Genomic DNA, 24,214 nt, shown 5'->3' on the forward strand with positions numbered 1-24,214 from the left:
AAAATGCATTGCTTTAAGGTGTATATGTAATTAAGCAGAATATTTATTACGATCACTTATTGCAAAAGTTGGGAGTAAAAAGTACATTGTTCAGCAAGTGTGCTTCAAGCAGTCAGTTTAGAAAATTAAGCTAACTTTGTTCCACACTCAGGAGAACTAGAGGTTACTTATAAAGATGACATAATACCAAAATATTAAGTTTAATAAACCCAAAATGAAGTTCACCTAGGATTCTTTAAGCAACTGAATTTATTGTACAGTGTGACTTATAGGGGAAAAAATAATACACTAACCCTTGGGTCCCATACAGGCAAATTAAGATTGCATTCTTCTGGCTGTTTCAATAGCACTGGATTTGGCCATTCCCTGTTCAAAAAGATTGTAGCACTGAATAAGACTATTGGATACAACCATGTATGTTCAACAAACAGTAGTATTGAATGCGATCCTTCTTAACTCTGCTTTCAAGGTAATGCATCATTTCCTCAAGACTAAGCTAGTCTAACTGGGTTTTTTTAAATAAGCTGTATTGCTGAACTACAATACAGCTGTAATTAGCTTCTCTAGGGCATCAGAACAATGAATTTTCTGTACTCTTGGAGCTTTATAACCACTGGTTTAGGTAACTACAGTAAACTCCTCTAAATTCTTCTTTAAATATACCTATCAAAGAGAAATTCCTCTACGAAGATTAACATTGGGTCCATCTTCAAGCTAGCTGTTTCATGGACAAACTACAAAAGAAACAGCCAGCGTGATTACAGCATTATAGTATCATTACAAAGCATATGTATTAAAAAAATCCAATCAAGACAAAAAAAACTATGCTGAATGAAAAAAAAAAGAAAGAAAAGTAGTAACACTTCTGTTCTTCAAGTCGTCTCTGCTCCCATGAGCAAAGTTATCTTCCTATAAAGAGCAGAAATCAGTTAATCTCTTGGTATTTGTACATTAATGCTCCTATGCTATGCACATATAAAATGGACAGCAGCGTAAGGAACACATTAAACAGAGCTTGCAACTAACTTCCCTGTATTAGCTTAGTGTGGCAAGATACTACTAAACACTAGGTACCTCAAAGAGGCTATAAAGCCTATGTATTCAAGACAGTGAAACTGTGGAAATTATCTTCACATTAAGAAGGAAAGACACTATACATGAAGTAACGCAAAAACTTCGTACAATGATTCTTAAAATCTGTCGATGTCTCATGAAGAATACAGGTATCCAGACATGCTCTTTCAAGAAAAACAGTATTCATTTGTAGTCTGCAAAGTACACTTTTGTCCCATTCATTTTAAATTTACTTGGAACATTCCCATTGTTCCCACCAGAGTTATTCAAACCATCTTTCTGAGGTAACTAGCTCAGGAGTATGGAACCATTCCAAAACACCTGCGTCTCCACACTGACGAGATTAAAAACCACACTTTTGCCACTGGTTCTCCTAAACTGCATTTAAGCTCTGTGCCTAAACCAGATACTGACACACCTCCTTTTCCCACTATCCCAGTATCCGAACGTTAAAAGACATTAAATTTTGGGGTGTCTGCTCTTATTTTGCACTATATAAATATTTTATCTGAAGAGTAATGTTGAGTTACAACAAATACTTAAGAAAATTTTAATTAAAAACTGGGTGGCTTTGTTTTGGATACTTTAAGAACAAGGCATGTTGGATGACTTATTGAAAAACTCAAGCTAACAACTTTCTGGGCGCAAGAACAATGCTTATAACTACCATCTGAATCTGGTAACAGCTGAAAATGATACCATAAAAACAGGACTAAAATTTAGTGTCTACAAACAATTTTATTTTAGAGTAATCTAAATTAAAAAAAAAAAAAAACAACATACCATTTAGAAAATACCAAGAAAAATTTATGTACAAGAGTTGATGCTATTGCATTTGGATAAAGCTGGCAAGTTCTTGCTACTAGCATAGCCCAGGAAACACCGCCAAGGAAACCTAGTATATTGGAATAGATGTTGTGGCCTGTGGATTGAGAAGGAAAGAGACAAAAGGAGAGAGTTATCAGTAACCATAAGAGTTAATGAAAACTTCACAAGTTTTAGAATAAAACTGCTTACGTTTTGCCCACAGTTTGATAGCTCTCAGTGTTAACCTGAAGTTGTCAATGTTTGGTACTAGATGCAGAATTTCATCGGTTACCCGGCAACCTGCCAAAAGAAAGAATCCATTACGCTTGCTGCTTCCAAAGTTTTTTGCTTGCTTACCCTCCCTCACCTTCAAACTTTTTAGATCCAGCATGCTGGAAACTCACTTCGTATTTTGATCACTATTGTTTTGAATTAGAAAGCCTCACAGATTTTCATCTGTTTTGGTTTTTTTTGTTTGTTTGGTTGGTTGTTTGTGTTTTTTCTTTTTTACTGTTTTACAGCAGCACTCAGGATGACAATTCATGCACGCATAGTTACAGTTTTGGACTGCTACTTGATTTTCTGTTATTAATGAACTGTACAAGCTCTTTAAGAAACAAGCTTTAAGTTCTGCTGTTATGGGATTACATGTAGTATATCACAGAACGTGCAGACAAATTTAAAAAACTATGAGACTTCATGGACCTACAGAAAACATGGAAGTCATAGGTCAAAGCTTTGTTTGAATTTATGAGAACAGGCTAAAAAGAATAGTTTTTAAACACACGAGTTGTATCATTACTTTGATGGGATATTTTCAGGCTTAAGAGTAACATTTCAGATTGTAATTAACTGCTTAGGTTTTTTGTTGTTTTTTTTTTTTTAATCAAGAATAAGTAGTTGTTCATTGTTACTAAATAGTTGCAGAGAGCTGGTTGCAAGAAAATAGCATTATCTAAGACCAGGAGTTCCTTTCAATGCAAGTAAGAGGCAAGTATGAATTTTAGTGACTGCACAAATGTGAATTTCACAAAACAGTGCAAGTTACTGTGGTGATCTCAAATTATCAACTTTTCAGCTCATAACAGAAATCAGTGGTATCTCACATGCTCCTCTTCCCTGCCAAGTTGCATACAGGCTGAAGCCCCCACCATCTCATAGACAAATAATTTTTTAGGCTATTTAAGTATTATAGAAAAGTTAAGGGTTACACAAGCTGATAAGCTACTAAAGACCTGACCTCAAACTGATGGCATTTTGAGATCCCCAATTTATCACTGAAGCAATTTTGTGTATGTTTATGCATATTAAAACACATACAAATTAAAAAACATGTGCACATCTTTATAGAAATAGTGCTCCACACAAAAGTCTTGCAAGTCCCACTAATTTCTAGACAGCACCATTTACTACCCAAATAAAAGAAAAAAATTTATAGAGATCTGGCCAACAAGAAACAACCCTTCTCTCCAAAAAGATATATAAAACTGTCTAAGACTTCATTTCCAGATATGGAGTTGCTGTATTTTCAGTCAAGTCCACAACTAAACTACTGTATCAAATAATCTAGGATACTTATTAAAAGATTAGACAAGAAGTTTATATGCAAAACTGTATATACATACCATTAAGACTTCGTATGCATCTAATGTCTAAATTTTTAAGTAGGCTATCATCTCGTAGGTCTAAGTCCTCAGGAATAGTTTGCAGTGCTAATCTTGCAAACAAAATATCAATCTTAAAAAAGAGAGAAATAAGACATTAGAAAACTGTTTTTTCTTCTGTAGAATTAATTCTGTAACTCATTTCCATTGAGTTTACTAATAATAAGAATAGTAGTCCTCCTAGTACAAAGAACCTCTTTAAACAATACATACTAACACCCTACACAGACATTAAAAGAAACACTTTCAGATGCTTCGTGTATCTTATGGCTCCTTTTCCAAGAGAATAAAATACACATTAAAATCAATACAGAACCAGCACACACATAAAAATTATGTTGACTGTTAATATAAATAAAAATCATTTGGGGACAAGCATCACTTCTAGGTCCAGAATAAGAAAATTCTACTATGTCAGAGCAAGTTGTGAAAAAATAACCTAGTTTTAACCTAAATATTCTCAAAACTAATCACTGAATTACAGAAAAAGTAGGAGACCTTTCCCATCTAGCACTGTAAAGCATACACGCAACTAGTTGCCTCTGTATAGGGCCAGTACCTATGAAAAGTCTAGATATCTGATTACAGAAAACGAAGTTCTGCAAATCTAGCAAGCTACTGAGCAAGTGTGTAAATTGGTATAAATTTTGAAATTATGTCAAATTTCTTTGCTATTACTTCTGCAATAATTTGTCATCACAGCTTTTCTAGGTCAAGAACATCTAAGATACTATTCAGCACTGAACTAGAGTTTTACATTGTCCCATACACAGCAAGGACAGACACAGAGGAGAGAAGTCAGTTTGCCCTTCCAGTCTCAGATTAGGTGTCAGTCAGTCAGTATAATGAGAATATAAAGTACATATCAGCACCTGGTCTGCTAGGCAACAAGCCCCCTTCACCGGATGAGGCTTTTAATCATCATAAACTGATACCACTTTGCCTACAAGATGATGAAATACCTAGTGCTATTGCACCAAGAACAAAACCATTTTAGTTACATTAAAACTATTTCAGATAAAACGAAGCTGAAGATACCTTAAGATGAAGAACTTTTCATAGGTGCTTAAAACTTTGCATCCATCCGTTTTAAACTATGAAGCACTTCTCCAAAGAAAAGCAATTTCTAAAGTATTCAGTGCACTTTTGATTTTAAAGTCTTCAATAGCTGGTCTTAACATCCTATACTACAAGTAGAAGTTTCTACTTAAGTCAAAAGTACTACTTTTAAATGTAAAAGAAGTTCAAAATTAACTTCAGCTTAAAGTTCTATTCTGGTCTCTAGAAGGTCCTCTAAAGATTCAAAGTTCAAATTAAGAAATGAATAGCCTGTCCTATGTATTTTTTTGGGGGGTAGGGAATCCATTTTCTACAGGAATAACAAAAAAATCCAGAAGGTTCTTGTTTATTTTAAGGAAGAACATAAAATGCACATGTAAAAACCGGTATTGGCAGAAATTTCTGAAGTTTAACTGACAGGATCACCACAAAACTGAAGCCCTTTTCCTCAGTTCTAAGGTTTTCTTTACAGAGAGAATAACTTTTGACACCTTTTGCCTGGATTAGGAAAAGGAAAATTAAAATAAAGTCTTTTGATACTGACATACTGGGTACAAATGCAGCCATCAAACTGTGGCCTAAGAACACCTGTATATATAAAAAGAGTGCTTATGATAAGTTAGTGTTCAAGACTAGAGAACTCTCATGCACTGTCAGCAGCATGGGTAAAGTCTCAGTCAGAAACCTAAGCCATCAGAGCCCATCACAGATTACTATACTGGAGCAAGACACTACTACTCTTATAGCAGACAACCCTTTTATTTCCCTATTTAGGCTTGTATTTTTAATTTCATTTAAAAAAAAAAAAAAAAGGAGAGACAACACTGGCTTGAATGTAAATGATTGAAAAAACCATACAAATAACAGACTAACCAGAGGATGGCTATGGCAAGTTTCAATATTTAGAATGAATACCTAAGCTATGTAAACAGAAAACAGATTCTCTGGAAAAATGTTCCTAATACCCAACTGTACATGGACAGTAATAAAATGGTTGACACATGCAAAGGCTGCCTTACTGCATGGTATTACATTTCTCTCTCTCATTTGGAGAAAATACATCTCTCTGCCTAAGTGTCAACTGACACAAATGTCAGTGAAAATACAAATACGTAAAGCTGGCTGGATGCATGAGGGCAAGGGGGGTGGTTCATCTTCCTGAGACTCAAAAATCGCCAGTACCCTAACTAATGACCATTATAATTGCAAGGCAGATATTTAACTCTGACTGGGAGAGAAGGAACTGTCCAGCCTTGTGTACAATACCACAGCTCTTAAATCATGTCATGTGTCAGAAGATTAGCATGTGAATTCTTTCCCCACTGTGAAGTACCCTTCTTATACCCATCAGTTACTGGTTGGCATAATCCAGGTACAAGTCTGATGAACTGTGTGTATGAACAGTTTGTATGTTTTTGTCTTGTCACCAAGAAAAGATGACAGGTTGACTATAAAACAGTCCAACAAAGATTAACAGAGTATCTTTTGCAAGCAGTGTTCCTGTTTTCTCAGCAACTTCTCCCAAAACAGTAAAAATCAAGTTAAGCATGTTCGTCACTCCAAGACAAACTGGATAGAAACTGGCAGACCAAAACTATCGTTTTGGTCATGTGTTTACAGACATCCAAGGAGATCAGGACAAAGGGGATACCCAGTGTGCCTTGAACAGTACATTTTTGAGAACTGATCAATGATCACACAGCTTCCTATAGTATAAGGTATTGAAGCAAATCTGAATTTAAGGTTTGGACAGTTAATCATTAGCAGCTAAAAAGTTATTGAAGCCACATTATTTATGAATATGATTCCTATTAAATGTTAAGTCTTAATAATGCCAATACTGGTACGCTACAGGTCAGTAAACTAATCAGTACACTTGGGTAGCAGTGCCTAAGAAAGAACGGGGAGATATTCTACACACAGCTTTAAGTACATCAAGAAAGACTTGTTTCAGTCTTAAAGCCCCACTTTAAATTACACAACTGAGGACTGTTGTCAAGGACTAGGGTATGAATTTAGGAGAGTCACTTTAATAGCATCCATATTAATGAATGCTACATGAGTTATGGAGATCTTGAAAACTTTGTTTTAACCATGTTCTACCAAAACAACATAAAAGAAGATCTTTACCTCTATTCCATCAAAACAAAGTTTAATAACTGGGACAAAAGCTTCTTCAACAGCCTGGGGGGAAAAAAAGTTATATTTTATTTTCAGTATAGAGAAGAACATTTACAAGCAATAGCTAGCAGGTCTAAACAATCATGATGAAATGCTATACATACAGATGCTTTTCTGTTTTCAGATTGATTTTTGTCAGCAACGTCTTTGTCCACCACTGAGGATTTATGAAGTAAGCACTGATCTACTATGTGCCACAGCTGTCTAGGTGTTAATTATAACTCTGACTCATACCAACCAGCTCTGATGATTTTATCTCAAGGTCCAACTCTCTTTCTCACTACATGTAAGACATGATCAAGCATCTTTCACTCCTCACAGCATCTCTAAGTATTCTGAGGCCAAGCTATGGGGATTCTTACTCTAAGAGGCCTCTTATTTCTGTTGTTTCTGCAGTCAGTATTTTATGAGAAATGACGACAACTGTGCAACTATGCGGTCTGACTTCACCTAAACCTGTTGCAAGTCACCAGTCTCCAGAGCTTGAGCATCTTTTCTAAATGTGATCATTAATAAGGTACTTTGACAAACAGTATCCGCGATGAAACTATGGAACTTGATGTCTACTCTGCAATCAGCTAGGAATACCACCTTCCTGAACTAAACGCAGATCTGCAGATCACTGCTTTCGTAAAAGCAAAGAACACTGCATACTTCCGAATAAGAAATGTTATGTACTGCCAGAGGTTAAACAGTTATAAGAGTGCTCCAGTTCTTAACAAAAGGAGAAGACAACACTATTCTATGCACTCAACCTTAGTTAAGGCTACCTTAATGTTACTGGTTGGCAGGATGAATCCTAAGCAAAATATAAAGTTCACAAATCTCTCAGACTCACTCACTAGAGCAACCATTAAGAAAGTCTAGGTTCCCTAAAGATGGGAGACATACAAAATTTCTTAGATCTAGCTGGAATGATTTAAGTGTTATGACAGCCTGACCTAAAGGTTATTTGCATCACTGCAGAGCTACGCTGAACAGCATACATTGATCTACCCTGCTGGTAAATCAACTACATTAGGTTGAGTTAGACAAAGTTTATAGAAAAGTTAATTAGAAATCTGAAAATCAGAATCCTATTATAGCACGCGGATTTAAAGATTACTAAAAGTGTTCAGATAATAAAGCATTCAAAACAGTTGTTCCAGTGCATATAGTAGTATCACCAGATGTTTGCACTACCCTGGTAGTTACCAACTACAGGATGCACAGAGTGAAAGAATGCTGCAGAGACAGTCCCATTTATTTTACAGGAGCAGGACTAAACCAAACAAAGTTTAATACTTGCCAGCAACTACCTTCATCTAAGAAGAAAGAATTGCAGCAGAGAAAACATACTCTGAGCCAACACTGAAAAGATTAAAGCTCCTACCAGTTGACCTAGGGAGGCTTGTGATTTAGATAGAATAGAAACAAAATACTGTATACCAATGTGTCTTCCATTCCTACAAAGGAAATCATCTTTACATGCTAAAAATCTTGCACAAGCATCTAATAATGAGACTCACTAAAAATGGAACCTCCATTTTCAAGTGCACAGTTGACAGCCAACATAGAAGGTTTAGTTAATATCACCCACTGTAATTGTTTATTAAGCATGAAATTATAAAAACAGCAGCATAACAATGTACTTCCAAACCTTCATTAAAAACATGCAAGTTAGCTTGAAAAGGGTCAGGACCAAACACACTTGCATCTGCCTGTTGCTACAGAGCAAGCAGAAATTTTGCAATACTAAAACACACACTATGAGATCATTTTGCAATCCAGATTTTTAAATGAGCGCCTCCAGTAAGTGGGAACAGAGAAAATTTGGAAGAACCTCTATTTACTTCAACTATGGCGATGGGCTTTGCTGCAGGCTAACTAAAAATCAATTGCCTTAATAGTAAAGTTATATTTACTTATCTAATGCACCATCTTTCACTATTAACTTTTCAGCATCATCACTTCAGCTAGCTGTATCAGGCAGTTCACATACCCTCAGGTCTTTTACTTCTTCTTGTTGTTTCAGTTTTTCATAAAATGATGTGAAAAAATCACTTCTTTCAACATGTCTTGGGGCAACACACAGGGCATCAATATCAGCACCTGAAATCGTTTATTAGCACAAGTAAGTTACTCACAGTTCACACACATGAAATGCCAGTAATAGCCAGAAAGTTTTTTGAAACCAAACAGGAAAATCTAGTTTCTCTTCCCATGTAATGGCTTTTCTTTGGAAATACTAAGTCAAACCAAACAAAAATTACAACAAACAAACAAACCCAAACAACCACACAAACCAAAAAAAAGCCACGCACAAAACAACAAAACAAAACAAGAAAACGCACCCAACCAAAACACATTCATGGCCATTAAGCATACTGAATACATAACATTCTTCTTTCAATTGTGGCACATTTGTAGTAATTTTCAAAGAACAAAGCATGAGAAGCCAAGCATACAACTTTCTCTATTTTTAAATAATTTAAATTTTTTTTGTCTGTTTCCCAACCCATGACAAGAATATAATGTAGGGAAGGATTTATTTTATTTAGAATGAAGATTGGAGATGGCTGACAAAAAAAAAAAAAAAAAAAAAGAGAGAGAGAGAGAGAGAAAAAATCCACCACCACCTCAAAAGACAGCAAGTTTTTGTTACTTAAGTGTGACATTTACAGATACATCATTAGCTCAAACATAGAAGTTTTTATAATAAAAATAAATGTTACCTTTTGTATGAACCCCTAATCTATAGGATCCAAATGTAAAAATTTTTCCTCCAACATTTTCTATTACAGACTGTGGAAGATTCTAAATGGAGCAAATAAAATTGGTTATTTTACCTTAACAAGTTATAACACATGCAATTTATTTTAAAACAAAAGGAAAAAATATTCCACAAATTTATGTTGTTTAAGGTGTAGTTAATACTGAAATAATAATCTTACTATATACAGAAAAGACAGAAGTATGCTTCCACTTGGGAACTATTTGTAACACTTCCACTACATTACACATTACTGCTTCAAACTTGGTAATTGTTCCAGCAGTTCTACATTTCAGGTGCAACATCTTTAAAATATTAGACACATTAAACACATTTTGCTTAATACTCAGGCATTTTAGACTGACTTAGAAATTGATGATGGATTCCAATTTAGAGCAAGAGAAAAAAATATTTACAGTATCAGGGTTTATTAAATTACTTTGAGACACACATACTACATTCCTTAAATAAAAGTTAGGTTTTGGCAGAGGTATTTTTTTTAATGTTAAAATTGTTCAGTTACATATACTAAAGTTCCTAGATTTGTATCTTCAAAAAACTCTTGAATCCACAGTACTGTGGGCAAAGACAGTTACCCTTTCATAACACGATGCAATGTTACAGTCTGAAGCCCTACATTAATGGTCATGCAGCAAAAGATATAAACAAATCAAACATTAATTATTTTGCAATATATATTGGATTAACTTAAGTAGTTTCCTATCTTATGTCAGTTAAAATACTCTGTTTTGTTTTCAAGGATCAACACATATGTAGCAGGATCGTGTGTCCCTCCCCTGCTAATCTTGTTCATGTATAAATGCCCACTTCATAAGAGAAGTGTACAGAAGAAACACAATCCTAAATAGACTCAAAGCAAAATAGCTTAAAACATTAGGTTTTTTACCCCTAAAAAAGTCACTTCCATCTTTACATTTTTGCAAGCCAATAATCATTCAAAAAAGGGGGGGGGGGGGGGGGGGGACGGGGACGACACACTATAACCTGGCAAAAACACCACTATCATTATTAGAATCTACAAAAGTAACATTACAGCACTGACATTAAAGAAAAAGACCACAGATCATAAAGCTGCAAGAAGCCCATTTTAAGATCTAGCATTGGTTCACAAAGCCAAACAATCTAAGCATACAATTAACATAGTACTACACATACGTATTTTGACAAAAAGTCAGGCTATCTTTCTGCCTAGGGAGAAGAGGGAATAATTGAAAATTACTATTACAACTACCGCTATTTTTTTCAGTATGTAGCAGTTTCTTTCTTTGACAAGGTTCTACTTAGAAGCGGTGATGCTACCTGGGAACAAAAGAAGCTACACAAAGGTGGTATTTGTTTTTCTAATTTGATCCCCAAATCTAACATTCATCCTGTTTAGACTGGAAACATATTTCGGAATTATCTTTCTACAGCAGTCTTAGTATGAGCAGTTCCATGTAAAATACATCCATACCTTGCTTTCACTGATTTCCCGTATCCATTCCTTTACGAGGTTATTTAATTTTCCCAAAATTAGAATCCTATTGATAAAACAGTAGAATCACAGGTCATGAACTTAGACCAAACTAGTCATATTTTTTAAGACCCTGATCATCATTATACAGTAAGTGAGCTACAGTAACATTGCAGATCTAATTACAGATCTTGTTAAATACATATATATATATATACACACACACTGAACTAAAGTCACTCTTAGAACATTCCCACTTTTTTTTCCCCTTTCAAAGATGTTCAAGTGATTTAAGCTCAGAAAAAATGCAAGCACGCAAGGCCTACACACATTTTAGGTATATGAGTTCTATTCACTTTCAAAATAAAACCTTAATTCATAAAACAAAGGCACCTAAAAGAACAGTGAGAAGCAGTACTGAGAGCAAAAACTCTAGAAAGCTTAATAAGGAAAAAAAAGCATAGGGGGCACTACAACAAGAGAGTTATGTGAAGGGAAAAAAAATGCAAGCCAATCTCCAAAATTTAAAGGCCATTTTAATATCTTTGGGGGGGGGGGGGGGGGGGGCTGGGAAATCAAGGTTAATATTCCACTAGGCTTTTAAGAAAGCGTTTGAAAGAACATAAACATGCTTGGGGTTCAGTAGTCAACTACATGAACCTCAAGATAGGAGAAAACTACTGCTAGAATGAGTGTTTACTCACCTGCGTTGCAGTTCTTCTTCCTCTTCAAACACACCATAAGGTTTTAGGGTTTCGATTAATTTCTGGGTAAGCATGCAGTCAAACTCCTTGGGGGCAGCTAAACTGATAGGTGAGGTAATGCCATAATGCTTCTGTAGTTGCTGTGTTTGTGATCCCTGGGTTGTAACGGGACTAATAAAGGCAATTAAATAAAGTTACTGACAGAAATAAAACAAAAAAAATTTTTTTAAAATTATCATCAGAGTAGCAGACAATAGACACATAGTAAGGAAAATAAAAAGTTAAGCCTACTGTTAGCATTTACATCCCAGATGAATCTGTGTTAAATCTGTGTTATTAAGGACAACAGTAGAATTACCTTTCTCCAACTCTGAATATTGATTGCAGGGCTACGAGTTGCTATGACGCATGATCTTTTACATCAGCTGACTTCACACACTCAAAACATTCACATAAGTAAAGAGGCTATAGTATATTTTGAGCCCAACAGCATCATACAGTTAGCTTTAAGCTGACTTCTCTTCTGGCTAGCACGAGAGGATGGTTAGATGAACAATGTCAGCTCAATCCGTGCTAGCAATATTACATATAGCCTTGCTTCATTAAGGGGGTGGGGCAGAATATCAGGTTTGTGCTAGACTTTGCCTAGCACAAGTACCAAGCATGTAAGCAGTACTCTCTCCACGTCCCTCATGTTTCCTTAATATGACATTTTACTTCATATAAATATTTCTTTAAATAGGAAAGTAAGCCTAAAGTAAACCTAACCCACCACAACGGGTTAAATCTGCAAGGACCTAGTTCACTAGTAAACAGTCCAATTACAAGCCCTCATCCTTGCCTTGCACTTTTCAAGCTATGCAAATAGACATGGAGCCAAATCTCAAGCACAAGCATGATCTCAAGTCAATCCCCCATATTTCAACGTTGTAAGAGAGGGGAGGAGAGCACGCAAAAGAACTTCAGCAGAAACACAGAAGTAAAGTTATCATCATACTGTAAAAACTACTAACAGCTTTCCTAGATCATCATACTATGAAAACTAATAACAGCTTTCCTAGGTGAGCATCCTGGATGAAAAACAGCCATGCATTTTTCCATAATGGGCATATATTTGTTTATGACATTCACATTTTAACAAAGCCTTATTTTCAGAACAGTTTGAGCTTTAAGGCTAGTAGTTCTAAGTGTTTCAAAACTGAACTTGGTCCTGTGTAACATACAAGTGTTTGGATTCAGTGATTACTGCATGCTATATAGTTGAAAAAACTTTTTGAATTGATACTATCAACAACAGGTAGCCATTTAAAAATAATTCTTAAACATATTCAGTATTGTAGAAGAAATTATACACTTTAACATTTAAGATAGCCAAATTTTAAGTTTAAGAACACTTAGTCTTGCTTATTATATGCTTCACAGGTTTAAAAAAAATACACTACTTAAATCTGTATTTAAAAAGCTCTAAAGGTTACTTGCAGAATTAAATACTAGTTTTATATTGATATATAGATAACTTTCCTCTAAATTACAAATGTTATTCCCCCACCTTTGATTTTTTAAAATGACAAATCATTATTTTTAAGCATACTGAAAAGCTTCTTTTCTGAAACCGACTTGTTACTTAAATACATCAACCTTTCAGAGCCCAACAAAATCATTATGATCGCTCATCAAAATACACATTTCAGAAAACATGGCTACTATATCAACAGCTACTCAAAAAGCCTTGCCCGTAATTAAAGCATTACCTGAAAGTAAAGGCAATGCTTGTGTAGAAGTGTTGTATCTGCATTATTTAAGTTATATTCTTACTACATAAGATTGTTCCCTTTCAAAGGTATAAAGTACCTTTTTGTTTAATACCAAACGTATAACTAATATTTTGAATTCAGATTATGCATTAATATATTTTTTTCCTGAATTCAATTATTCATTCTACAAGGCAAAAGCTTTATCATCAGTTTGGTCTCCTTCAACTTTCATAGAGATAAAGTCTAAAGAAAAGATAATCCTCCACATCAAAAATTCAAGCTGATAGCTTATGTGAAAGTCCCATTCTTGGAAAATATAACATATAACAGCATATTACTCTATTATCAGTCCTTCATGTTTATACATGTTATATACTATATCATACAAAACGAGAAACGATTTTTCAGGCTAACTACATATTATGGGTGGAAAAACTACAGTACAATTTCACTTTTACTTCCATAATGTTGTTATCATCTCCTCAGGATTTCATTCCTCATTTCCATGAGGACTAGCTATTAAAAAAGAAGATCTTAACTTAAAATTGACAGGAACCAGCAAAACCTAATACAATTTTTCACAAGTTAAACCCATTTTAAAACTATTCCAAGTACTATAATTTGTTTGAAATCAAGAATTCAGTCACAATGCAAGTTTCTCACAAAGCAAGTTCTAGTACCTTTGTCCCTTTGCTTGTTAGCAAATGGAAAAAAAAGCAAAGCAGGAAAAACACACTAAAAAACTGTACATTTAAAAAAAAATCAACCCCAAGTAATCATGTCTGGGAACATTATTTGGCATTGCTACCTTCAGCTAAGAGGTTTTAATCACCTAATGAAGGATTTGGTAGCAGCTGAACAAATCACATAGACCTTAGGACTTTATGGGTAAACATTTTTAAAAACATTTTTATGTTTATATTTTTAATAACATTATTATGGTAAACATTTTTTTAAAAATATGTCCAGATGAATTATATAATTTGAGTTACTGTTTTATATAAGACACTAATTCAAATTAAGGACTAAGGAAGCCACTACAACAATTTTTCTCTTTCCCCACTCCCCCACCCCCACCCCAATTTTAGGAATGTCAACACAAATAGTAGCTTCAGCCACTTAGCTGCTACTAAAAAAAACAGTCAGAAAACAAAAGGTCTCAATACATAAACATCCTTTGGATATTATGAATATTTTTACTTATATCACAAAGCGGGTAGTTAAATTTGAACTGCAATTTCTCCCCTTTTCCCAATTGTTAATTTGAAAAAATAAATTTGCTTTTCAATTTAAGATTTTGTGTTTATTTTTACAGGTATTTAAAGCAGTAATCTAAAGCAATCAATACTTTAGTTTTGTGTAACAATTTCCTCATGGTCTGACTGTGATTTTCACCCATCCATAACTAGAAACTGTATCCAATTCAAGAGATATTAGCCTTCATTGAAAGGGCTCACAAAACACAGCCTGGCAGAGGCTGTTACTAGATTTCAAAAAAAGACACAATGTCACTCAGACCCAGATCCAGTGACTCAGTCTCTTCAAGTCAGTAATGCTGACTGAGCCCTCCGTTTTCCACCTGCTTTAAGGGCCAGGCTTCACCAATTTGAGAACTAATAACTTTCATCTTGCTCCCAAAATTACAATACATAAAAAGCAAACAAACATCAGATCACTTCCCTGATCTAATAACCCTGGCAGTGCAATGCAGGTCTGTCTCCACAAAACACCACGTTGACATGACCTAAACCAGTATTATCTCCAACCCCTACCAGACCATCAGAGCACGGTCATGGGGCACGAAACAAGCTTTGAAACTGTTTACTAAAACAACAGCTTTAAAAAACCTATTAAGTCAATCACCTGATACACATCTTTGGGAATTGTTACACAAAGTTAGTTTTTACAGTTACTGCTTTTATATTCATGTATTTTCTAAGAATGAAATAAGCACGTTGTCAACAGCACAGGGCCTTCCTACACAAATGTTTTGCCTGTGTTTGATTGAAGGTTGAGGAGTTAATAGAACACTTTCACTGGGATGGTATGTAACAATTCTCAACACAGCTGCCTTCTAGGAGATTTTACAACTCCAGAAGATACAATGAAGCTTACATTTTAACATATTAGTATTGGAGCTAGTATAGGTTATTTCCAGCCAAAAACATTTAAATCGAAGCTCAACTGTTTACATCTGCTGAAGTTAAGACTATTCTAAGGTTTCTGTAGCACACCAAAAGATATCAGAGAAGTGCTTTTGTAAAATGACAGAAAAAGTGGTATTTGGCAAGAAAGTTTAAGCTCATTTAAGGATGCAATAAAATAACTAGTGCTAAGTAGCCCATGTTCATGCATTTAAATGACAGCAAGTCATGAAAGTTACTATAAAACGAATAAGTAAAGGTATATCCTCTCCCTGTCCCCTATCACAAAACCAAGAAACTTCAAATAAAGCATTTGCTAGATGCTTTTTAAATGAAAAGTAAATTATCACTGAGAAATAAACTTTAAGTACTCATTTTTCCAACTATAATATTGTATATACACATTACATTTTAGCCAGAAAATGCTAATGATCAATTCTCTTAGACTTATCTTTTACTTTTTACTAAAACCATGAAGATCACACTCTACTGCAATATCTTGCCTCTTGAAAAGACATATGGACATTCTAGTTTTTACCTGTGCCATGTTATATCACTTTTGGAATCCCTTAGTTTAAACAACCAAATCTATTCAAAGAGAAAGAACAGGCAAGTGTCAATGCTAACCTTCTACCCGAGAGGATTAGGGAAGTTAAGGCCTTGGCGGGGTGGTGCAGGTGGTATGTCAAATCTGCTAGTCAGTGAAGTTAAGCATTAACAAAAATCAAAGAGTATTAAACAGCAACAGAAAGTCCCATCCCAGCTACCTAATCTTGACAACAGCAGAGGCAGATTTGGCAGACCTTGTCAAGGTCTCAACTGAAAACATGTTTAGGGTTTGTTTGTTTTTTTTTTTTTCTTTTTTTTTTTTCTTCTTCTTTTTAACACCGCAAAGAAAATCAAGATACAGTTTGTGACTTCTTTGTTTATGTGTTTCTAGTCAACCACATATACATATGAAGATCTTGCTCTCACTCTGCTATGAATGAGCTACCTGTCAATAGCACAAATATAAAAGAAAGTTGCAGAAAATAATGCAGAGTTAAATTTAATATGCTATTGTTGTTGCTCTGGTTTGACCTAAATTTTTGAAGAGCATATGCTGACAGTTTAAACCACCTGCAAATTGGGCAACAGCTACAGTGGTTTAATTCTAAAGTGTTATGATCCAATATTTCATATTCAAATATGAATTAATCTCATCTCTCAGAGAAATGCACATGTACTTTTTCCCAATATAAAAACACACACAAAGTTCTAGTCTGTACTAAGCTGACAGCAAGTACAGCTAAACTACTTTTTCTTCAGAACCCAAAGTTTTAGAAGGCAGTATCTTCTTGTACTGTTATCAATACTGAATTAAAAAGAACAAACCCTGGTAACATGGCCACTCCTAAAACCATTTTACAACAGAGTGCAGAAGTAGAAGAACAAGTAAGCTTGTAAGAGGCTTTACAGTTTCCAGAGCTGTACACCTTTAAACTCCTTCAAATGGAAGTGACTACACATTGTTCTAAGGTAGAGAGAGGAAGATTGTGAGATAAGGGAAAAAACTTTCCAATGCATTTTTTAAAGACCAGGTTACACCATGAACACACATCGACTTAAACTGAAAATAGACTTGGAGCAAATACAGGTGTATCTATACAACACTGCCCCATACATCACTAAGAGTTAGATTCAAATTTGAAGTACTGTACTATTGTTTTCTTTTACAACACTGGAACCTTTCTCCATCCTCAGAAAAAAAGAAGAATCCTGTCACAAACTTCTTTTTCAAGCATGCTTTGTATTTAACCCTCCTTCCAACGCCACTTGAAAACCCCTGCCATCCTACGCACTTTCTCCTCTTCACTCCTGATATTCTGCCCCAGTTCTACTGGTAATATCTTTATCGTGTTATTCAAGTTAAGATTTTATTCTTATTATTACAAACGAAATACAGTTGCAATCAGTATCACATTATCTAAACATTATACTCCTGAAATTTGGGATGCTTCACAGACATAAAGACAACACAAACAACAAATATTAAAAACAGATGCCATAATATTTAACAAATTGTAACAGTTTGAATCCTGCCTAAGTTTAAAACTCATCTCTGATCCACTCTGAAACAGATCTTAACCACCCAAGACCTAATTCATCGAAATGCGTGCCAAGTGCATGCAAACATCCCTTCCAGCTTTTGGCCATCAAGCCTTGGTTTTTGCTAGAAGTCATATAACCCCTGTCACACATCACTAAGTCTCAGCTGAAGATTAAGTTTGTCCAGACAGACACGCGCAGTAAGGCCAGCACTGGTGAAGCAAGAGAAGCCGTGGGCTGTTAAATGTCTTAAAATAGTGCCAACAACCCACAGAATGTTAACTTAAAACTTTTAACTTCAGTCAGGACCTTTGGTTCATTCAGTCTTGCTTCCAGATACCAAGACAAAATACACAACTTAAGGAATCTCAATGACTACCCTCTCTTCTCTATTTGCCTCCCTCTACTGATTACCTCAGTAAAATTCAGTCTTTCTTATTTACTGATGTAAGACACCCAAGTCAGTTTCCTGAAGCAATACTGGTCATCACACCATCCGGTCAAACAGTTGGAGCTAAATTCACAAAGCTCAAGCTCCACTGCGTCAGGTTTCAGAGGAAGTGTTTTGAGGGAGGTTGTTTGCTTGTTTTAAAGTGTCCTCCAACAAGGTCTGACTTTGGGAATTTCAGATTAAAATTTCTGGCTTAATGCTAACACAATCACTCCACACAAAATTTCAGAAATCTAGGCAGGAAATCTTAAAAAAGGCTGTGCAAATCAGTTACCAGGGAACACGTTTTAAACGGTTAAGACAATCCAGCTGTCCTTCCTGAACAAAAGTTTTAATATCTAGCAGAAAATTGCTGGATCATTCAGACCACGAATTAAGTTTTCAACTGTCAGTATGCGATGTTCAAAATACCCAAAACAGATTTGAACATGGGTATTGGAGCAATGACAGGCAACGGACCTATGGAAGAAAAGACTCACCTGTGGCAAAAGAAAGAACATTCATACACATTCTGCTAACCTTTGACTCAATCCTCAGTTCCCTCTGGCTCTTCCATTTGTACACAGGAATAGTGAAGGCAGCGTGTCCAAACACACACCCATCCACAACATTTTTACTAACAGTTTCAGAAGAAGTTTCTCAAGTTTAAACAAATTTCTACTGAACTCTGAAGGTGGCACTTGAACCAAAAATGAGGTTTATTGCTATTCTGGAGACAAGAGACTCTAGAGGTAGCAATTTAAGAAATTCACTAAGGTTGAATCAAAAGATATCAGGAAGTATCAAACCAAGATCTAGGAATCCCATGAAGGGTTTCACTGTAAAGAGATAAATTTGCCTCAGCAGGGAAATCTGTTCAGCCCAAAATAACTGGGTTTCCAAGTTCTGTGCAGTTACCTCCATGTTAACAGGTATAAAGTCAGTCTTTTCTGGAGACATTAGAAGACTGAAAGCTATTGCAAAATAGCCATCCAGTTCCGCTGTACCGCATTAACAAATTAATCCTCAGTATAGATTTTTATATTAATTTCTTCTTGATTAATAAAGCTATCACTTTAAATTAAGGCAACTGTTCTTCTAAAGTAGGTCCTGTGCTTTACAAAGTTAGAAATAATTTAATTCCTTCCATAACAGTCTATAAAAACCTGAGCCCTCTCTGTTCAGAAATATACTATTTATCCACTCCCAATCAGTACAAGGCATTTTATATATAGTGTTGTACTTCTTCTGGCATACAAGTTGACAGTTGCTAATTAAAAGTCAAGAAAACAATGACTTGCATATGTCTAAAGCAAAGTTCAGTGAAAGAAAACATATAAAAAGTCTTACTTCAGAAGTGAGAATAAGCTTGACTGTCTACAATAAAGACTGAAAACAAAAAAAATCAATGACATTACAAAACTCTAATATGGAAGTTACCAATACCAACAATAGTTAAAAATTATAGCACTTACAGCACTTTCAAGTGTTCAGATATATGACTCAATGCACTTTTCCACTTTTGGTTAAGAAAAAAAAAAAAAGTTGTTTGCAATGATTTCAGCAGATATGGAAATTCAACAAAGAAGCTGTAAGTGCAACAATATCAGTAGCCTAACAAGAAACAGATTCACAGTGCTATTTCTCTATTTGGAGGGTCAGAAAGGCCCAGGTTACATAAAAATACTACATCATCAATTCACATAAACATAGCTGCTGCTTCACTGAGTCAGTAGCCTCTCTGCACAAATTCTAGCACCAACTGAAACATATGAACAGCTCAGTGAGCTTCATTTCTCCCTACCATCTTAAGTTTCAGATAATGCACAGGAGCATTCTGTACCTGGCAGTTCACTAAAATGTATCTTTATAATAGGGGAAATATTCACCTTTGTTTCTTATCAGCTTTTTTGAACAATTGAAAGTTAAACAGTTTTCCCTTATGCTGCTGCTATCTCTTTACACATAAGATTAATGAGAATCTTAACAAAAAGTTACATAAGTTCCTAGGATAAATTTAGTACTTTTTTTAAACATTAAAAGGTTTCTGCGAATGCCAGCTATCAGCATCAGAACCCGAATTTGCTCTCTTACTACTGATGTGCCTTGTACATAAATAATTTGCTTGTTTTTACAATTTTGTACCATACTGCTAGGAGAAATATACACATGGTGCAGTTATCAACAATGCTGTACACCTCTTGAGAACTCTGAGCTAATGCTTTTCCAGTAAAGAGTGACGACAACCTCTGGTTGTATGGGAGATCAGCTCTGACTAGGCCTGTCAATTGTAAACACCACCCTAAAAAATGAAGTTTAAAGGATGCCTTGAAAGTTCAGGAAAAAAAAAAGAAAAAATGTTTGTCATCTTGTGGTGACATAGGGTTATTCTACTCTCACTCAAAATGATTATCATCCAAAACCATGAAAGCATCAACTGGAAAGAATTATACAGAAAAAGAACTTCCTAAGATTACCTTTTTTTTCTCCTCTAAACTTAAGTCAGAGGTATCACTTCATAAGCTCAAAAATTAACATTACTAGCATTGCAACTTACTAGTAGTGGAATGTTCACTTTGAAGTTTTGACTGAATAATACAGAGTCAATCATTCCAAACACACAAAGGACAGAACAAATGCAGAATCTGAGAAAGCTTTGCTTCTCCTAACTGAAATAAACCTCCTGTATTAGTGAGGTTGCCAAGTAATGTTTATACTGAAAATAGCAATATATTAGCGCAAGTATAACTATGTAATGTTATTCAAGAGTTTCTAGTTAAAGTATCATAAACACCTACATTAAGGAAAATTATCAAGTCATTCCAAACTTGTCAAAGTTAAAGATCGCTATTATTACAACTCATAGAAGTAGCCCAAATTTTAAAATGTTGTTACTAAGCATTTGGAATTTATGTAGTCACAACAAAATAAACTAAGAATGAAAGCAGGCAGAATAAACACCCTCCCATTTTCCTGAGGCCAAAAAGCCTCACCAACTTCAAAGCTGGTTTCTGGTAATTTTTCACTGCCATAATGAACATGTGCAAAACTTATCTATAAAGACATTGCAGCCTCATTATACCAACATTAGAAACTACTTGGCATAACCATTCTCCTTTCTGCATTCACCCACTGTGTCTTCCTGCCATAAACTCTTTCAGTTAGATTTGTCTGGTGTTATCTACCCCACGACTAATTTAGCAGTATTTCAGACTGAGTAGAACAAGCACAACAGGCAAGTATGGTTATTCTTCACACAAAGTTTACACATTCAAAACAATAGCGAATAATCCCAAATAACAATAGTGAAACTATAGTGAATAATCCCAAATAATAATAGTGAAACAATACTGAATAATCCCAAATTCTTTGTATTTCTCCTTCAATGGCCAAAAAAAAAAAAAAATACAACAAAAAAAAACCAACGAAAAAAGCTGAACCTAGCATATAAACATGCCTTCTTCTTAAAAGCCACTTGACCACCTACTCATCGCTGGTTCCCAGACTTATACAGAATAATAAAATACTAACGTTATGGACTACGGAACTGAGGAGCAGGAATTTTTGTTGTCTCAACCCGGAGCCGTCAAAACATCAGCGAGGAAGAAACAAAACGAAAAAAAAAAAAAACAAAAGGGCAGGAGGTGGGGTGAAGGAAATCGGCAAAGAAACCGGCATGAAATGATGCCCCATTTCGTTATTCCTGACTACCAGCAGGGTTACAGCACGGCAGGTCCAAAGCACAAGGCCGACTTTTTCAGTGGGAAAGCCCCCCGGCCTGCCGCCGGCCGAATGGGGGGGGTCGGGACCGAGGGACCGGCGGCTGCCGGCCAGGGGGCGCTGCCTGCGCGGGCCGGCGGCGAGCTCCCCGCGGCGGCTCGGCGTTCCGGAGCCACCGAGGACCGGGTGAATCCTGCAAGGACAGCGGGCTCAGCTCGGGTCGCCTCTTCGAACCGGCGCCCCTGTCCCTCCTGCCCGCGGAACGAGGGGAAGCCGTTCGCGCGGCCACTGGGGGAGAGACTTTGCCGGGGCTCCTGAGAGAAAAAGAGCTTCATCCTTGGCGGCCGGGGCGAGAACAGGACGAACACGCGGCACTTGGCCACTTCATGCGGCCTGACCCAACGGCGGGTCGAAGGGGGCCACCGCAGACATCCGCCGCGCGGCCGCCCGGCCCCTCACGCTTGCCGCTATGAGATCGCGAAGGAGAAGACGACGACGACGACAACAACAACGTAAAAGCCACATCAGCATCTCCTTCGGGACTCACAGCGATGGGGGGGGGGGGACGACAAGAAAGCAAGCAAGCGGCCGCTCGCGGGCTGGGCGGAGAGCGGCGGCCCCGCGGCCCCTCACACTGCGGCACCGGAAGAGCCCAGGACCGGAGGGGGGACGGGAGAGAGGGGGAAGGGCGAGAGCCAGCAGGAAGGGCCCGAGCGGGCCGGGAGCACGGGGCGCTACGCGGAGAGCGCTGAGTAAGGGCCGGCAAAACGCAGGCCTCGGAGACACTCCGCGAGCTTTCCAACTTACAACGGCATCGTCTCTCCGGCCCCTCCTCCTCCTCCTCCGCCGCCGCCGCCACCACCACCGCGTCGTCCCCTTCTCCCTCCTCCTCTTCTTCTTCTTCGTCCTCCCCCACCACTGCCGCCTCCGGACCGGTCACTCGTCCCGCCAGGAAGCGGGAATCGCGACCATGGTACGGGCCGGGGTCAGGCCTCAGAGGGAGGAGAAAGCCGTTCGCTAGGCCCGGCCGCCGCCGCTTCACTTTCCTCTTCCCCTCCGGCCTTCTAACATGGCGCCCAGACGCTACCACAGCAACGTTCTAGACCGGGGGGGGGCCTGACGCAGCGGCGCGGCCACCCCCGCACGCCGCGCACGCTAGCTCGCCCGCGCATGCTCAGGCGGCGGCGGGGCCGAAGGGCATCCTGGGGGCTGTAGTTCCGGGGCGGGGAGCCGGAGTTTGAAAACAAAGCGCTAACGGCTGCGAGGCGGCGCGTGCGCGCGGCGGGTGAGGCGAGGCGGTACGGGTCCGTGCCGGGCGAGGCCGGAGGCGGCCGGGGCGGGATGGGCGCAAGTGGCGGAGTGCCCGGGCACCGGGCGGCTCCGAGCGAGGGGAAGCGCGGGCTTTAATCGCCATGGAAACGAAGGCGGCGAGACCGCCCTCGCGTTCCCCGGCGAGCCGCCCCAAGGGTCTTGAAATCGGCCCGCTCCGGCGGCTGGCGGGCTACGTGCGGGGGGTCGCCGGGGAGCGGGGCGGCCGCGGCTGGCGCCGCCCGCCGCTGGCGGGGTGGAGGGCGGCCCGGCCCCCGCCGGCAGCCCCCGGGAAGGCACGGCGGGGTCTGCGATCGGCCCACGGGGCCCGAGCCCAGCCCGCTTGGGTCCCCCGCTCTGTTCCTCTAAAACACGAAGGGTTTGCGTTCAAAGCTAGCTCTGCCGCAGCTGTCGTTCATACCTGCCGCCATCGGGCTTATTTTCATTTTTGTGCCCCACACAGAGCAAAGAGATCCTTTTCAAATAATTGTTTTTGAACTCTCTGCCTGTAGTAGACCGCATAAATTTCAGAAAATTTTAAAGAAAAAAAATCACACTTTACAGATCAGCTCAAAACTTTATTCCTAGAAAAGTAAATGTATTACAGCAACTCCACACACACACACACACACGTTTTATCTCTTTTTAGTGTCCTATTTTTATCTTTAGTCTGAAAAATAGGACTCTCGAACGAAAAATTTCTCTAAAATTACCGATTATTTCGTCTTCAACTGCCTCACATGATAAACGGTAACTTGGATGGGCAGCACACGGGAAATTTAGATCCCAAAGAAATCGGTTTCTTTAGAGTAGATTATGTTCCCGGCTATTACCACAGACTTGGCTGTGTGACTGTTTGAAAACAGATTAAATAAGACTTTTTCTCTGTAAAAATATTAATATATTTGAATAAGAACATTGGGCATTAATACATCTAAAATTCTAATACTGAAAGTAATAGATAAAATAAGTGTAAAATGTTTCTATATCACCATTCTTTCAGTTCTCCCTCTTCCCCCCTCGCCCCCTTCTCCCAAACAGTCCTTGCTTTCGGT

General features: G+C 37.7%; 1 protein-coding gene across 11 annotated transcripts in view; it reads right to left on the bottom strand.

Moving 5' to 3' along the window:
• The window catches only part of PAPOLA (poly(A) polymerase alpha), a 45,106-nt gene extending 22,169 nt beyond the window's left edge, over nt 1-22,937 (bottom strand). For 6 of the 11 annotated variants that reach the window (XM_082318068.1, XM_082318071.1, XM_082318069.1 and 3 more), the window contains exons 1-10: nt 22,659-22,783; nt 11,716-11,886; nt 11,012-11,078; nt 9,500-9,581; nt 8,767-8,876; nt 6,735-6,788; nt 3,507-3,618; nt 2,092-2,181; nt 1,858-1,996; nt 294-366 (exon numbers count right to left, since the gene is read on the bottom strand). In XM_082318068.1, the coding sequence (XP_082174194.1) occupies nt 294-366; nt 1,858-1,996; nt 2,092-2,181; nt 3,507-3,618; nt 6,735-6,788; nt 8,767-8,876; nt 9,500-9,581; nt 11,012-11,078; nt 11,716-11,886; nt 22,659-22,666 (906 nt within the window). In that variant the 5' untranslated portion in view covers nt 22,667-22,783. The other 5 variants (XM_082318067.1, XM_082318072.1, XM_082318075.1 and 2 more) reach the window with 5 other exon arrangements.
• Between the last annotated feature and the right edge of the window lie 1,277 nt (nt 22,938-24,214).

Source organism: Platalea leucorodia (genome assembly GCF_965183815.1).
Source record: "Platalea leucorodia genome assembly, chromosome: 7".
NCBI lineage: Eukaryota > Metazoa > Chordata > Aves > Pelecaniformes > Threskiornithidae > Platalea > Platalea leucorodia.